This window comes from Pogoniulus pusillus, chromosome 15 (assembly GCF_015220805.1).
Source record: "Pogoniulus pusillus isolate bPogPus1 chromosome 15, bPogPus1.pri, whole genome shotgun sequence".
In the NCBI taxonomy this organism is placed as follows: domain Eukaryota; kingdom Metazoa; phylum Chordata; class Aves; order Piciformes; family Lybiidae; genus Pogoniulus; species Pogoniulus pusillus.
In genome coordinates this window covers 19,646,120-19,661,576 of record NC_087278.1, presented here as the reverse complement: position 1 = coordinate 19,661,576, position 15,457 = coordinate 19,646,120, and the positions used below count along the sequence as shown (strand labels likewise).

Genomic DNA, 15,457 nt, shown 5'->3' with positions numbered 1-15,457 from the left:
AAATATTCCAATCAGCCTCAAACTAGTGGGGGCTTCTGTTTGTTTCCTTTTGTTTTGCTTTTTGTTGTGTTTGTTTTTTTCCTGAGTTGCTACCTTTGGACTGGAAAGTTTCAGCAAGTTGAACTCAGTAGAAGCTTGATCAGTTAAAGGTATTTCAGAGCTTTAGCATGCTCTTCCACAGACTCCAGCTGCCAAAAGAGCCAGTGGAGGAAATGGTTCTGTGGTGATCCAGTGCAGGGATTTGTAACTTATGGAAGAATTTTCAAAGAGCTTACAAACAGATTTAGACTTTTCTATTTCTATGTATTCATAAGCCACAGTGCTGGCTCAGAGGGTTGCTTTAGTTCACTCAGGACAGGTATTCTCACTTCCCATTTCGTGACTTGGTCAAGCAGACATCCTTATAGGTTGTGTGGGTTTCGTTTGCTGCTTGAATACAACTTCCTCTTGCTGCTGCAGCTTTCACCTAGCAACCTGTGCACTTCTAAGAACACTTGGCAGATCTGAAGAGGTCTTCTTGGCACATTCTTCTGAACTCTCTGAGCATACTTCAAAAGCACATTGAAAAAGAAATCTGAGGTTTCCAGCTATGCATTTGGGTTGTGCTGCTGTAAGGTACTGAGACATAGAATCATAGAGACCTCCAAGCTCAGCCAGCCCAACCTAGCACCCAGCCCTGGCCAATCAACCAGACCATGGCACTAAGTGCCCCACGCAGTCATTTTTTCAACACCTCCAGGGATGTTAAAAAACTGCAACAGATTGTTTGCAGAGCACTTATAGACTATCCATAAAGGGCACATTCAGTCACCTCATGCTGGTTTTAGTAGTCAATTTCCAGGCTGAAGCTTTCAATTCCAAGGGAAATGGACAGCCCAGAAGGAAGACTAAGGAAACTATGCACATTATTTTCATTACTTCTCTGAAACCTGACTGTTAGCCACAGATCTTCCTTCAGGAACCTGTTGTAGGTCATGAGAGATGACACATGGACTCCACGTGATCCAGTGTGAATCTGACTGGAGACCTTTATTGTTCATTCTGACTCCATTATTCTGCCCCTGTGCTCAGCACTGCTCAGGCCACACCTTGAGTGCTGTGTCCATTTCTGGACTCCCCAATTCAAGAGAGATGTTGAGGTGCTGGAAGGTGTCCAGAGAAGGGCAGCAAGGCTGGGGAGGAGCCTGGAGCACAGCCCTGTGAGGAGAGGCTGAGGGAGCTGGGGGTGTGCAGCCTGCAGAAGAGGAGGCTCAGGGCAGAGCTCATTGCTGTCTACAACTCCCTGCAGGGAGTCTGTAGCCAGGTGGGGTTGGGCTCTTCTGCCAGGCAAGCAGCAACAGAATGAGGGGACAGAGTCTCAAGTTGTGCCAGGGGAGGTCTAGTCTGGATGTTAGCAGGAAATTCTTCACAGAGAGAATTATTTGCCATTGGAATGGGCTGCCCAGGGAGGTGGTGGAGTCACTGTCCCTGGAGGTGTTCAGGAAAAGCCTGGCTGGGGCACTTAGTGCCATGGTCTGATTGACTGGACAGGGCTGGGTGCTAGATTGGACTGGATGATCTTGGAGGTCTCTTCCAACTTGGTTGATTCTACGATTCTAATATCCTCTGAGAAGAGACCAGCTCCAGCCTCTCCATAACCTCCTTTCAGGTAGCTGTAGCCAGTGATGAGATCTGCCCTCAGCCTCCTCTTTTTCAAACTGGACAGCCCCAGCACCTTCAGTCACTCCATAACATTTACTCTCCAGGCCCTGCCCCAGCTCCATTGCCCTCCCCTGCCCTGGCTTTCAGCAGCTGGTGTCAGCAGGAAGCAGTGCCTGTAATGAGTCTAGAGCCTGTGGAAGACATCTGCTGTGATGCACAGAACCTCCTTTGTAGTGTGTTAACTGCCCAGGTCAATCTTAGCAGGAGGACGCGCGGCTGACGCGGCGCTGAGCGGCTGCTGTCTGTGCTTGCTGCAGGTAACACGCAGTGTGATGACTGCAGTGCTGAGCTTGCCTCCGGGGGACATCTACAACCTCTCGGTGACTGCTTGCACTGAAAGAGGCAGCAACACTTCCCTGCTCCGCCTTGTGAAACTGGGTAAGCACTGACTGCTTCTAAGTTGCAGCCTGGCTTTACTGAAGGACAGCTGAACAGCACCCACAGCCTTTTCCTCAGCCTTCCAGCAGGTCACCTTGTCACAGAAGGAGATGAACCCATGGTGATTGGCCCTGATTTCCTGATCATCCTCTAAATGGTGTGTTATGGCACTCAAGATGATTGGTTCCATGACTTTTCCTGGTATCCAGGTCAGATGGATGGATCTGTAGTTCCCAGAATCCTCCTTCCAGCCCTTCCTATAGATGGGCATCACGTGTGATAATCTCCAGCCTGTTGGGACCTCCCTAGTTTGCCAGAACTGCTGATAAACCATGAAAAGTGGCTTGCTGAACACATCCACCAACCTCTGCAGCACTCTGGGGTGTAACACAGACTTGTGTGTGGCTAGGTGGTTCAGCAGGTCATTCACCATTTCCTCTTTGATTCATAGAATCAACCAGGTTGGAAGAGAGCTTCAAGCTTGCCCAGCCTAGCATCCAGCCCTGGCCAATCAACCAGACCATGGCACTAAGTGCCCCAGCCGGGCTTGGCTTCAGCACCCCCAAGAACGGCAACTCCACCACCTCCCTGGGCAGCCCATTCCAATGCCAATCACTCTCTTTGACAACAACTTCCTCCTAACATCCAGCCTAGACCTCCCCTGCCACAACTTCACACTGTGACCCCTTGTTCTCTTGCTGGTTGTCTGGCAGAAGAGCCCAACCCCACCTGGCTACAGCCTCCCTTCAGATAGTCTGCCCTGAGCCTCCTCTCCTGCAGGCTGCACACCCCCAGCTCCCTCAGCCTCTCCTCCTAGGGCTGATACATCACTTTTTGATACATCACTTCTAGGCTTCTGCATGGAAGAGGATTTTTTTGTTTGGTTTGTTTTTTTCTTTATGCTGTTTGCTCTTTGAATAGACAATAGTAAAACTATTTTACCAGAGGTTCTCCTTCCCTGTTTCTGAGGAAGCAATGGGAGCTGTGATTAGCACTAGTAGGAACAGCACCTAAGTGATAGACAACTCAGCACTTGGCAGGCACTTAAGCACTCCTGCCAAATGTTCTTCCCTCCACGATGTGTGCTTCATCCTGGCAATGTTCCACTTGCAGAAAAAACAAACTATTTGCTTGGGATGGAGCCCAGATGCAAACCTCACATTTGAATTGAAGCTATTTTCTACCTGGAGTAAGGGCTGGGCTGTGTTTCTGAATGTAAGAGCAGCCAGATGGGTGTGATCAAGGGACAGGGATGCTTTCCTGTGTAGCCCTGGGCCAACGTGCACACAGCAAGCTCTCTGAGACAGAAGCAGCCACGGTCCCTGCCCAGCTCCCTCCCTAATGCCAGTGTAATCTTGTCAGCCTGCAGCCCTACTACACTGATCTGATTGTCTCCAAAATGTCTGTAACCACTTGAGCAAGTCCTTTGTGCCAAGTTTTGGTGGTGGATCTTGCACATCCTGTCCAGCCTCCTGTGACAGCATCTCACAGGAGTACTGAATCATAGAATGGTTTGAATTGGAAAGGACCCCCAAAGGTCACCTAGTTCAGTCCCCCTGCAGTGAGCAGGGACATCCTCTGTCCCATCCCAGAGCTCTGTCAAACCTGAGACTAATTCCTTGTGAAGGGTGAAAATAAGAGCAAAATGCTGTTGTCCATGGCACACTGGATCCTGGACTCAGGTCACTGTTTGAGAATGACAACCTCATTAGCCATCCAGAGATAGGAAATCTGAAAACCCTGGAAACAGCTTGGGAATGTACATCCCAAACACAGCAGTCTCTGAAGGCAGAGCAAAGGAGCCTGGAGTGACTGAGGCACTGGAAGCTAGGGATTGCCAGTACCCAGGGTGTGAAGTCATCAGTATGCAAAGTGGGATCAGGCCTTGGTCTTTTAATGTTCTGTGGTAAAAAGGTGTCCCTTACCTTCATACCCTGCCTGGCTTTTTTGTTCCTGCCTCTGCTCCCCAAGAATTCCTCTCCTGTTCTGTGTCTTCCACACTGCAGGTTGGGTCAGGCAGGTTAGCAGTTAGGGATGGCTTCCACAGGCCACTGCCTGCACAGCCCCTGGGGTCTGCAGGTAGAGAGCTGGCCCTGGAGGAGGCAGCTGAGGCCACATCCTGTGGGGCCAGAGGCACTGGGTGCAGATGCCCATGGGTGTCTCAGGGTGTCTCTGACACCATCACTCTCAGGAGGCCTTTCATACCCCTTCTGTCACGAGGAGTTCTCTCTTGTATATACTTGCCCCTTGTGTGCTCATCTGGCACAACAGCAGTGAAAATCAGAGCAATGACTTGAAGCCCCCTGGTACCTGGATGCATGCATTCCACTTCCCTAATGTCTGCTGGGAATGCAGTGCAGTAGTCTTGGAGGTTCCTAAGGCATGTGGAGGATAACTTCCTGTTGAAGGGAAGGGGCCCTGCTGAGCCTGATTGTGACCAATGAAGACCTACAGCTGAGGTATGGGTTGAAGGCCAGCTTGGGCACAGTGATCATGGAATGATGGAGTTCTGGACAGTGGAAGTGAAGAGGGGGGCCAACAGAACTGCCACCATAGGCCTCCAGCTGGCAGATTTTGGCTTGTTTTGGGGACTAGTCAAGTGTCCTTTGGTTGTCAGTCCTGAGCAGCCAAGGAGTCCAGGAAGGCTGGACACTGCTCAAGAGGAAAGCCTTAAAGACAGGGGAACAGCCCATCCCCATGTGTTGGAAGGGCAGGGAATTTACCTCAGCCTTTAGTAGCAGGCCCAGTTGTTCACTGGGTACCCACCCCCCTGAGCTTGAAGCTGAGGGTGGGAAGAAGATCCTGCAATCCAAGAGAGAACTACTGCACCAATAAGACACACCCAAACCTCTGGGGCTGGGCAACATACCCCCAAGGCTACTGAGCGAGCTGGCTGAAGCACTCACTGAGGCATGTCCCACCACTCACCAGCAGTCCTAGCTAGCTGAGGAGGACCCAACTAACTGAAGATTGGCAGGTCTCATGTCTGTCTGCAGGAAGGGCAGCAAAAAGTGTCTGGGGATCTACAGACCTACCAGTCTGACCTCAGTGCCAGGGCAGGACATGGAGCAGATTGCTCTGAGTGCCATTACGCATGGGCTGCTGCTCTCCCAGTCCTGGGGTCCATGGGCAGCGAGCTGAGCCTAGAGATGCCAGAGCCCCCCTGTGTTTCACAGTGTCTCTGGTGCCATCACTCTCAGGTGACCCTCCATACCCCTCCTATCACAGAGCTGTCTCCTCACCAGCCCCCTCTGTGTTTGCCCATCTTGTGTTCTCTAGCACGGCAGCAACGAAAACCAAACCAAAGACCCCTGAGACCTCAACCACTGCATTCCCTGAGCAGAGAAAATTCCTGCAGCCAACTGACCCAATGGCCCTTAAATTTCAGCCTGGAGACAAAAAAAAACCCCACCACCAGACTGGTTTTTGTTTGACTGCTAATTGACTGTTTGCTCTGCTGCAGTTAAGTGAAGCCTGATGGCCTTCAGCTGTGGGATTTTATCATCCCCTGGGGCAGGCGTTGTGAAGAAAAAGCTTTCTCAGGCCACCTGTGTTGCTAGCAGGTGGACAGCCACCTCCTCCCCAGAGAGTTCCTGCTAAGATTATGCTGTTAGCAGAATATGAAGATCATCCCCAAACAAGGGCTCTGTTGAAAAGGGAAGTGATTATCTGACTCTCCAAACAGAGAACTGCTTAAAGAGAAAAGAAACCCCAAGGCATTTCATCACCTTCCCATTTTGCAGTGGCAGTTTATCATCATGAGAGGCAGAGCTTTGCACTGGCAGGTTTTATCTGGAGGAAATGAAAGATAGAAGAGCACCAGGCACTGCTTTCATTTTTGTTCAAGGCTTCCTCTTGTCAGTTGTCTGGAAACTCATAGATAAGACTAATAAAAGATTTTCTCTTAACCAGAACCAGCTCCTCCAAAATCACTGTTTGCTGTCAACAAAACTCAGACCTCTGTGACTCTGCTGTGGGTGGAAGAAGGAGTGGCTGATTTTTTTGAAGTCTACTGCCAGCAGGCTGGATCTGGTCAGGAAATACAAGTCCAGGTATGTAAGCATCTCTTCTTCTATTTCTGCTCTTCATCTCTCAGACTGGGCCTTGCATCTATCTGCTTTGGTATCTGCTGCTTTGTGTATCAAGCCCAATGGTATTTTATGCTCCAATGTCCAGGTGATATCATTAACCCAAATGTGTTCATGTGGTTCAGAACAAAACCATTAGAAGCTAAACTACTTCAAATACTTCAGGATTTTATTATTTTGCAATATTGAAATTGGCTTCTGTCTTACAGGGGAGAAGCACTTTGCATCCAGCAGTGTCAGTCTTTGGCCACAGCAACCCCAAGCAGTGCTACAGGCTGGGGACAGAGTGGCTGAGAGCAGCCAGGCAGAGAGGGAGCTGGGGGTGCTGGGAAAGAGAAGCTGAACAGTAGGCAGCAGTGTGCCCAGGTGGCCAAGAGAGCCAATGGCATCCTGGGCTGACTCGGGAGCAGTGTGGGCAGCAGGACAAGGGAGGTTCTTGTGCCCCTGTGCTCAGCACTGCTCAGGCCACACCTTGAGTGCTGTGTCCAGCTCTGAGCTCCTCAATTCAAGAGAGATGTTGAGGTGCTGGAAGGTGTCCAGAGAAGGGCAATGAACATGGTCCAGGCTGACTCTCCCCACCTCCTGCTTTGCTCCATTCCCTCCATTCCTGGCACTCCCTCATGGACTAAAAAGTCCCTCCCCAGCATTTTTGTAGACCCTTTTCAGATGCTGGAAGGCCACAAGAAGGTCACCTGGGAGCCTCCTCTTCTCCAGACTGCACAGCCCCAACTCTTTCAGTCAGTCCTCATAAATCATTTTCCAGTCATGAGAGGTTCAAAGCAGTGAGGGAGGTTGGCATGGGATTTACAGCTCCAGTGCAGAGCAGATTTGTTTTAAGATCATCTCCATTTGGGAGAAGCTTCAGTGGGTGTCTGCATCTGGTGCTGGGAAATGCAGAGAGCTTGTCAGCACAATTCTCATTAGATCTGTCACTCTCTTTTCTCTCTTGATGAGAAAAGGGGGAAGGTTCCCATCTGAAGCTGTAGAAAGGATGCTTTTCCACTGGAGTGGTGAAAAGCCTTTGCTTGTGATTCTCTGGGCTAACTACATGAACGTTTTTGTCTCTTTCTTCCATTTGTGAATCAGCAAAATGGAAAGCAGCAGCAGCAGCATCCTGGGTTTGAACCTCTTGGATCTTGGTTGACTCAGTTAAATTTCCCAGAAGAAAAATAGCAAACATCCAAGCAAGTCTAACTGCCAAACCGCGGCCCCTCCTTTTAGCTCGGGGCACGAAAGTCTTCTCCTTTACACTCAGGAACATGTGCTTTGGTTTACATAATGGACCTGAGAAAGGCACTACAACAGGACCCCTGCTGGCCTAGGGAGAGCAGCCTCTGATGGGCAGCAGGCCTCTGGAGAAAGCCCAGTGCTTGAGCCTTGTTACAGCACTCCCTGTTTGGAGTGACTTCATTGACACAACCTCTCCTCGTTCACTTTCTAAACCACTGGCTCAGCGTCTCTGGCCTCACATCTGCAACTCACCCTCAGTTCTGCAGCCTCTGGGGGAACTCAAGGAGCTGTATCTTTAAGTCAGTGTACCTGTCATATTTGTTTGCTTTGGCTGCATCAGCATCTGAAACACACAGAGGTGTTTACCAGGGACATGAGTAATTAAAAGGTGGTGTGAACATATTCTATGAAGGAGCTTCTACTAGCTACAAAAAACGTCTGATGATAGCTATTACCCAAAGGCTTTGCTCTGGCTTTGCTGCCACCCAAAGGCTTTGCTCTGGCTTTGTTTGCCACCCAAAGGCTTTGCTCTGGGTTTGTTTCCCACCCAAAGGCTTTGCTCTGGCTTTGTTTGCCACCCAAAGGCTTTGCTCTGGGTTTGTTTGCCACCCAAAGGCTTTGCTCTAGCTCTGTTTGCCACCCAAAGGCTTTGCTCTGGCTTTGTTTGCCACCCAAAGGCTTTGCTCTAGCTTTGTTTCCCACCCAAATGTTTTCCTCTAGTTCTGTTTGCCACCCAAAGGCTTTACTCTGGCTCTGTTTGCCACCCAAAGGCTTTGCTCTAGCTCTGTTTGCCACCCAAAGGCTTTGCTCTGGCTCTGTTTGCCACCCAAAGGCTTTGCTCTGGCTCTGTTTGCCACCCAAAGGCTTTGCTCTAGCTCTGTTTGCCACCCAAAGGCTTTGCTCTAGCTCTGTTTCCCACCTTGGCCCCCCAGAGGGCTTCTCAGAGGCAGAGATGAGAGGTCTTCATAGGAGGCTGCAGGAGGCTGAGTGCCTTGGCTGTGCTTTGAGTAGAATTAACTTAGTCTTCCTTTTCACTGCATGCCTTGGTAACTCTGCACCTCCTGGGACATCAGTCCCCTAGGAGGCACCCTCCTGCCCCTCCACAAGGTCTCCTGGGGCTCCCTGGAGTCTCTGGGCTGCCCCTGCTGCTGTCTTCACTCCAGTTCCTCCCCTCTCTTCTCGCAGCCTGCCAGCTGCCTGTTCTCAGGGCCAGGCCCTGGTTCCCCTCCCTGGTCAGCTACGCTGCTGGAGAACCAAGTGTCGATTCGTGCCCCTGCGTTTACAGGGGAGGCAAACTTCTCTGTGTGTCTCCCCATGTCTGCAGGAGCCTGTCACTGTCTCTTCACACGTAGTGACCATTTCCAGCCTGACCCCTGCCACCTTCTACAACTGCAGTGTGACCACCTTCAGCCACAACAGCCCCAGCGTCCCCACCTTCATCGCCGTTTCCACCATGGGTAAGCGATGCTTCCCTGCTCACTTCTTTCTCCTCCAGCTACAACATCTGCTTCTGCTTGCTTTCTAAAGCTGCTTTTGTTAATGCTGGCTCCAGGGGTGGTTTGTATCTCATAAAGGCTGCCAGATGTGGATGGGATGAGGAAGCAGCTTTAAAAAGTCCTTAGGAAAAATCCCTGCTTGGGGTTTGGAAACTATGAACTAGAGGCTTAATTTCCTACTGGGCTTTAGAAACTGGGGAGTTAGTTTGTTGATGTCAAGGCTGAACAGCCATGGTACTGCTGGATGATCTGTGGAGAAAGAAATGTCAGCCAATCCCCCCAAAAAAGAAAAATCACATTTATAAGCTGCCAGGGGAAAAAAACAAACCACTTCTGTACTTTCAGTGGAGATGGAGTGAGAAGATCTTGAGGAGTCACTCTGAAGGGGTAGCTCCTGATCAATCATAGAATCAGCCAGGTTGGAAGAGACCTCCAAGCTCATCCAGTCCAACCTAGCACCCAGCCCTATCCAATCAACTAGACCATGGCACTAAGTGCTGAGCATTCCTTCAGAACGATGAATGTCATCTCTGCTTAGTTAAGGAGCCTTAACCAGCTTTAATCACTGCTCCTGTACATCATACACCAGTCCATGTTGGGATGCAGTGGCTGACATTTAGCTATAAAACCTCTATGCTTTTTAACTCCCAAAAATGCTTTCCCAAACTCCTCTATGGATGTAAAGTTATCTGAGGGAGCAAAGCAGAGAGGGTTTGTCTACAGGAAGAGGATCATCTAGCCTCATGGTCAATAAACAAAAGAGACACCAAGGCTTTGTTGGAGTTGATTCCAGCTCTTATTTGAAACAGAGTATTTTGTTATTGCCAAAGTTATTCAGCCAATTTCAACCCTTTATATCACAGTCTCAGCCTGTCCTTCTGCTTTTTGGATCACAAAATGTATTGATTATTCAGAGGAACATAAAAACAACCCCCCAGAGCTGTCAGCACTTCTGCACTGAATAACCAAGAGTCTCTGTTTGTATGCACAGTCACTGAGATGAACCCCAACGTAGTGGTAATCTCTGTGTTAGCCATCCTGAGCATCCTTCTGATTGGACTGCTACTGGTGACTCTCGTTGTGCTCAGGAGAAAACATCTCCAAATGGCCAGGTAAGTCCAGATCTCTCCTCATTCCAGCAAACATCTTTGTGGCTGCCATGGACAGTGGCACTGAGTGCACCCACAGCAAGTTTGCTGCCCACACCAAGCTGTGTGGTGCAGCAGCCAGGCTGGAGGGCAGGGATCCATCGAGGGGGACCTGGACAGCCTGGAGAGGTGGGCACAAGCCAAGCTCATGAGCTTCAGCCAGACCAACTGCAAGGTCCTTCATCTGGGCCAAGGCAATGCCAAGCACAAATCCAGGCTGGGCAGTGAGTGGCTGGAGAGCAGCCCTGAGGAGAGGGACCTGGGGGTGCTGCTGGACCAGAAGCTCAACAGGAGCCAGCAGTGAGCACTTGGAGCCCTAAAGGGCCAACCAGATCCTGGGCTGCAGCAGGAGAAATGTGGCCAGCAGGGCCAGGGTGGTGATTCTCCCCCTCTGCTCTGCTCTGCTGAGACCCCACCTGGAGTACTGCAGCCAGTTCTGGAGCCCCTGGGACAAGAGGGCTGTGGAGACGCTGGAGTGTGTCCAGAGCAGGGCCAGGAGGATGCTCAGAGGCTGCAGCAGCTCTGCTGTGAGCACAGACTGAAAGAGTTGGGGCTGTGCAGGCTGGAGCAGAGGAGGCTCCCAGGTGACCTTCTTGTGGCCTTCCAGGACCTGAAGGGGGCTACGTAAAAGCTGGGGAGGGACTTTTGAGGCTGTGAGGGAGTGCCAGGAGTGGGGGAATGGAGCAAAGCTGGAGGTGGGGAGAGTGAGGCTGGAGGTGAGGAGGAAGTTGTTGAGCATGAGAGTGGTGAGAGGCTGGAATGGGTTGCCCAGGGAGGTGGTTGAGGCCCCATGGCTGGAGGTGTTTAAGGCCAGGCTGGCTGAGGCTGTGGGCAGCCTGCTCTAGGATAGAGTGTCCCTGCCCATGGCAGGGGGATTGGAACTGGCTGATCCTTGTGGTCCCTTCCAACCTTGACTGATTCTTAACAGATGGCAGCAGCAGCTGCAGTTCAGGATGGTTGTGTGCATGGTTGCTGCTTGAGGTGCTTGTGATCAGGATGCCTTCAAAATCATTGCCTTGCTGCTGTGTAGGAGTAGCACATCTCCCTCTGTTTACCTGCACTGCAGACCACAGGTGCAAGCCTCAACCTCTGTCTCATTTTAAGCTTTGCAGGACAGGGCCTATAAGAAATGCAACCACTTCAAAGGAACTTAAATGATAATTAGGCTCTGAGGCAACTGGCAATGAGTGAGCCATCAAAATGCTCTGCAGATCACTCATAGAGCAGGAGAGTCTCCTTATCAACACAGAAATTCATCAGGTGCAGGATGCTGCATTTCAGAAGCTATGTAAGGCCTGAGCTCTGGCAGCCAGATCCCTAGGGTGAGGGGAGGATGTGCCCAGGACATTAAAAGTCTCTCTCTAGAGCATTTGTGAGTCTGCACCCAAATCCTGGTCTTCCAGTTGCCCAAAGTGTGCACTCATATGAGCCTGCTTCCTCTGGAAACTGCAGCTTAGGAAAGAGCACATGGCCTCACCTAGAGTCTGTCCCTCTGCTCAGTCAGGATGCAGCAAAATATACACTGAGACCCAGAAATGCAGAAGGGGTCCCAGATCCTCCTGTTCACCTATAACACAAATGCTTCACATTTTCTCTGCCAAGGAGAAGAAAGGAAAAACTGTATGGCAGGAGTAAACCCTTCTGAACAGAACCTGTGGTTCCTTCAGCTGTCTGCACCAACTATTTGTACCTTGAACACTGAACTTCAGCTCCTCTTTCCTGGCAGTCTTAACCTGTCACAGTTCACTGCCTTATATTATGGCCTGAGGGAACCGTGGAAGCCTCTCCAAAGCCTTAATATGTGGTTCACCTCCTGGGCTTGGAGCTGTACAGGAATTTTCATCCTTTGATAATCTCTGTAATATATTTGATATGAATTTACTGTCTGCTGTCAGGAAAGGAAATTGTCTTATGTAAAAATATCACATGAAGAATCTTGCACTTGGCTGCCTACTACAGCACTGCAAGCTGGGGACAGAGGGGCTGAGAGCAGCCAGGCAGAGAGAGAGCTGGGAGTGCTGGGAGAGAGGAGATGAAGAGGAGGCAGCAGTGTGCCCAGGTGGGCAGCAGAGCCAATGGCATCCTGGGCTGGCTCAGGAGCAGTGTGGGCAGCAGGACAAGGGAGGTTATTCTGCCCCTGCACTCAGCACTGCTCAGGCCACAGCTTGAGTGCTGTGTCCAGTTCTGGGTTCCTCAATTCAAGAAAGATGTTGAGGTGCTGGAAGGTGTCCAGAGAAGGGCAGCAAGGCTGGGGAGGGGCCTGGAGCACAGCCCTGTGAGGAAAGGCTGAGGGAGCTGGGGGTGTGCAGCCTGCAGCAGAGGAGGCTCAGGGCAGAGCTCATTGCTGTCTGCAGCTCCCTGCAGGGAGGCTGTAGCCAGGTGGGGTTGGGCTCTGCTGCCAGGCAAGCAGCAACAGAAGAAGGGGACAGAGTCTCAAGCTGTGCTAGGGGAGGTCTAGCACCCAGCCCTGGCCAATCAACCAGACCATGGCACTCAGTGCCTCAGCCAGGCTTGGCTTCAACATCTCCAGGCACAGAGACTCCACCACCTCCCTGGGCAGTCCATTCCAATGCCAATCACTCTCTCTGACAACAACTTCCTCAGAACATCCAGCCTAGACCTCCCCTGGCACAGCTTGAGACTGTGTCCCCTTCTTCTGTTGCTGCTTGCCTGGCAGCAGAGCCCAACCCCACCTGGCTACAGCCTCCCTTCAGGTAGTTGCAGACAGCAATGAGCTCTGCCCTGAGCCTCCTCTTCTGCAGGCTGCACACCCCCAGCTCCCTCACTCTCTGCTCATAGAGCTTGTGCACTGGGGCAAACAATTAGTGGGGGATGTCCCTGCTCACTGCTGGGGCAGGTGGCTTAGATGACCTTTGCAGGTCCTGTATGACCCAAACCATTTTATGATTCTCTGATTTCTTGACTTGGAGGAGTTCATGAAAGGATTTCAGTCCTGTGTCTCACAGACTGCCTCAGACCTGGTGACAGGTGTGAGTTTTCAGCCCTTCTCTAGAACTCCACGAGTGACTACCAGGGTGGTGAACCCATAAAAATGGTAACTTTGTTCCAAATGGTCTTCCTGACACAGGGAATGTGGAGCTGGAACCTTCGTCAACTTTGCATCTTTAGAGAGAGATGGAAAGCTTCCCTACAACTGGTGAGTGTTTGAAGCCAAGGTTTTAGTTGTGGTTTTCTCCCTCTCTGCCTCTCTGGATAATACCATCTTTAATCACAAGTGCTGCTTTTTTATCTCCTCACTGTCCCTCTTTAAGACAGAACTACTACACCTCTGGTGTTAGTGCTTTACTTCCTGAGTGATGACTCGAGGCTGTGAATCTGTCACCTGCTGGCTTTAGTAGGGAATGATGGATTGTGATGGTTTGGGTGTTACCTGCCCCCACACACACTTAAGAAAATCACCCTGACTAGACTCAGCCACTGGAAAGAGAATGAAGCTTTCTGTTTACAGCTTAGCACAATGCACAAGCAGGTATTTACAATCTATACAGCTATAGACAGCAATACACAAGTTAAAGGTAATACACAGCAGCCCTGCCAGAAACCAGAGTCCCCAGGAGGGGCTCCCAACCACCCTTCCACCTTCCTCCCACCCCTCTACCTTACCCCAGACTTTGCCTTACATTCAAGGCAAGTTTGGAGGTTGGCCAGAGGGATTAGGAAGCAGAGGGATTAGTCAGGGAGCAAGTTAGAGAGAAAAGTGTAGCCCAAAGCTCAGAGAGAGACTCTCTTATCTATGTCTGTGTTCTTATCCATCTCAGCAAGCCTCTGAGTGCAGCAGCCAGCACCACTGGTTCCTTTTCACAGCCTAGCATCTAATTCTTCTCACCAGAATATCCCAGCTGGGCTCAAACCAGCACATGCATGCACACATCAGCCAAGTGGTGAAGACAGGCTTCTGGAGGATGTTTGCTTTTTCCCTTCTCTTGCAGACTTACTTAAAAGAAGCCAAGTGTAGAAACTTGACCTCTTAACACTTCCACAGAGATATATTTCATCCAGAATGATGCTTGCCTGTAGATGGCCAATTAGCAATCTTATTAATAAACCTTTCCTTGTGCTGCAAGACAGGGCCAGGCCAATTCAAACATGTGCTGTAACTTAAAAATGTGATTTTGTTAGCCTAGAAAACTACCTACAAGAGTTGCAGGGACTGAGTATGGATTCTAAACCATCACTGACACTGTCAGCTGAAGTAGTGGAACAAAGAAGTCAGCAGCTTTAGATTTTATAGAGGCAGAAGAGCTGTGGGAGCTCCCTGATGAACACCAGTGTAGGCACTTCCATTCCTATTTTGATTATCAAATGAGTGCTAACAACATAGCCCCAGAATTGACTGCTTTGTTATTGACAATCTCTGTCTTCCAAGCCAGGTTCAGAAGCAGATATTTAAGAGCCTGCTGTCAGCCCCACTGCAGCATGTAGGAAGAGGGAAATATCCTCCCTGATTTCACACCCATGACCAGCTTTGTTGACAGCCAAAGAGTTGGAAAGAGGAGTTGATGCTCAGGGAAATGCTTCCATGATCTCATAGGACACAGCCTGCCAGCAAGGACAGGATTAAGTGGCTTGACACTGCACCACAAGGAGGCTTTTGCTAGGAGGCATGCAAACAACTAACAAGCCCAGCAAGTCTTGTCCATACCTCACTGCTGCTAATTACCTGGGTGCTAAACAAGCTCCACTTGCCTGGTTTAGCTTTAAGAGCAGCCAGCTGTATGTGTGCAGTGCAAACTAATCTCTCTTTCAGCTTCCCTTATTGGACTGCATTAATGGCAAAGGCAGCAGATCAAACCCTCCTGTTAATTAAGCATCCAGGCTTGAATCAAATGATTAAACTAGCAACAGATGTTATTAAGACCACAATGTGCTGCTTTTTGTGGGGAGTGGAATGAATTATTAGGTTTGGATGTGAAGGTGAAGGTTCTTGTTGCTTGATTTAGGATCTATATCTGTGTATATATGGATATAGGTGTGGGTATATGGATATAGGTGTGGGTACATGGATATAGGTGTGAGCATATGTGTGGATATGTGTGGATATATGGATGTGTGTATATATGGATATATGGCTACCTGGATATGTGGTATGATTGGAATTTATCTCTGATACAGACACTCTGATATCCACAGGGTCACTTTGCAGGAGCAAAGGTGTGAGGTTATCACAGTCGTACAGGGTAAAAAGAGAACATCAGAAAATGACTCAACACCACCTGTGCAATGGTCATTAAACTGTAGATAAAACTTTGAACTGCATTTTACTCTGAAAATGTGCCAGGTTGTCAATTAAGATTCATTTAGAGTAGCAGGCCCAAGTCAAACCCATAGAAGACATTTAGTTCCATCTCACAGTGGCAAATCCTGCAGAGGCTGCCAGCTGGAGGAGTGAAAATTC

At 49.9% G+C, this 15,457-nt stretch overlaps 1 protein-coding gene across 1 annotated transcript in view; it reads left to right on the top strand.

Annotated features, from left to right (window-relative positions):
• Positions 1-15,457, top strand: part of PTPRO (protein tyrosine phosphatase receptor type O) — a 164,783-nt gene that overhangs the window by 129,208 nt on the left and 20,118 nt on the right. The window contains exons 12-16 of the mRNA XM_064155602.1: positions 1,959-2,079; positions 5,992-6,131; positions 8,722-8,854; positions 9,885-10,005; positions 13,130-13,198. Coding sequence (XP_064011672.1) covers positions 1,959-2,079; positions 5,992-6,131; positions 8,722-8,854; positions 9,885-10,005; positions 13,130-13,198 — 584 coding nt within the window. The remainder of the gene's footprint in view (positions 1-1,958; positions 2,080-5,991; positions 6,132-8,721; positions 8,855-9,884; positions 10,006-13,129; positions 13,199-15,457) is intronic.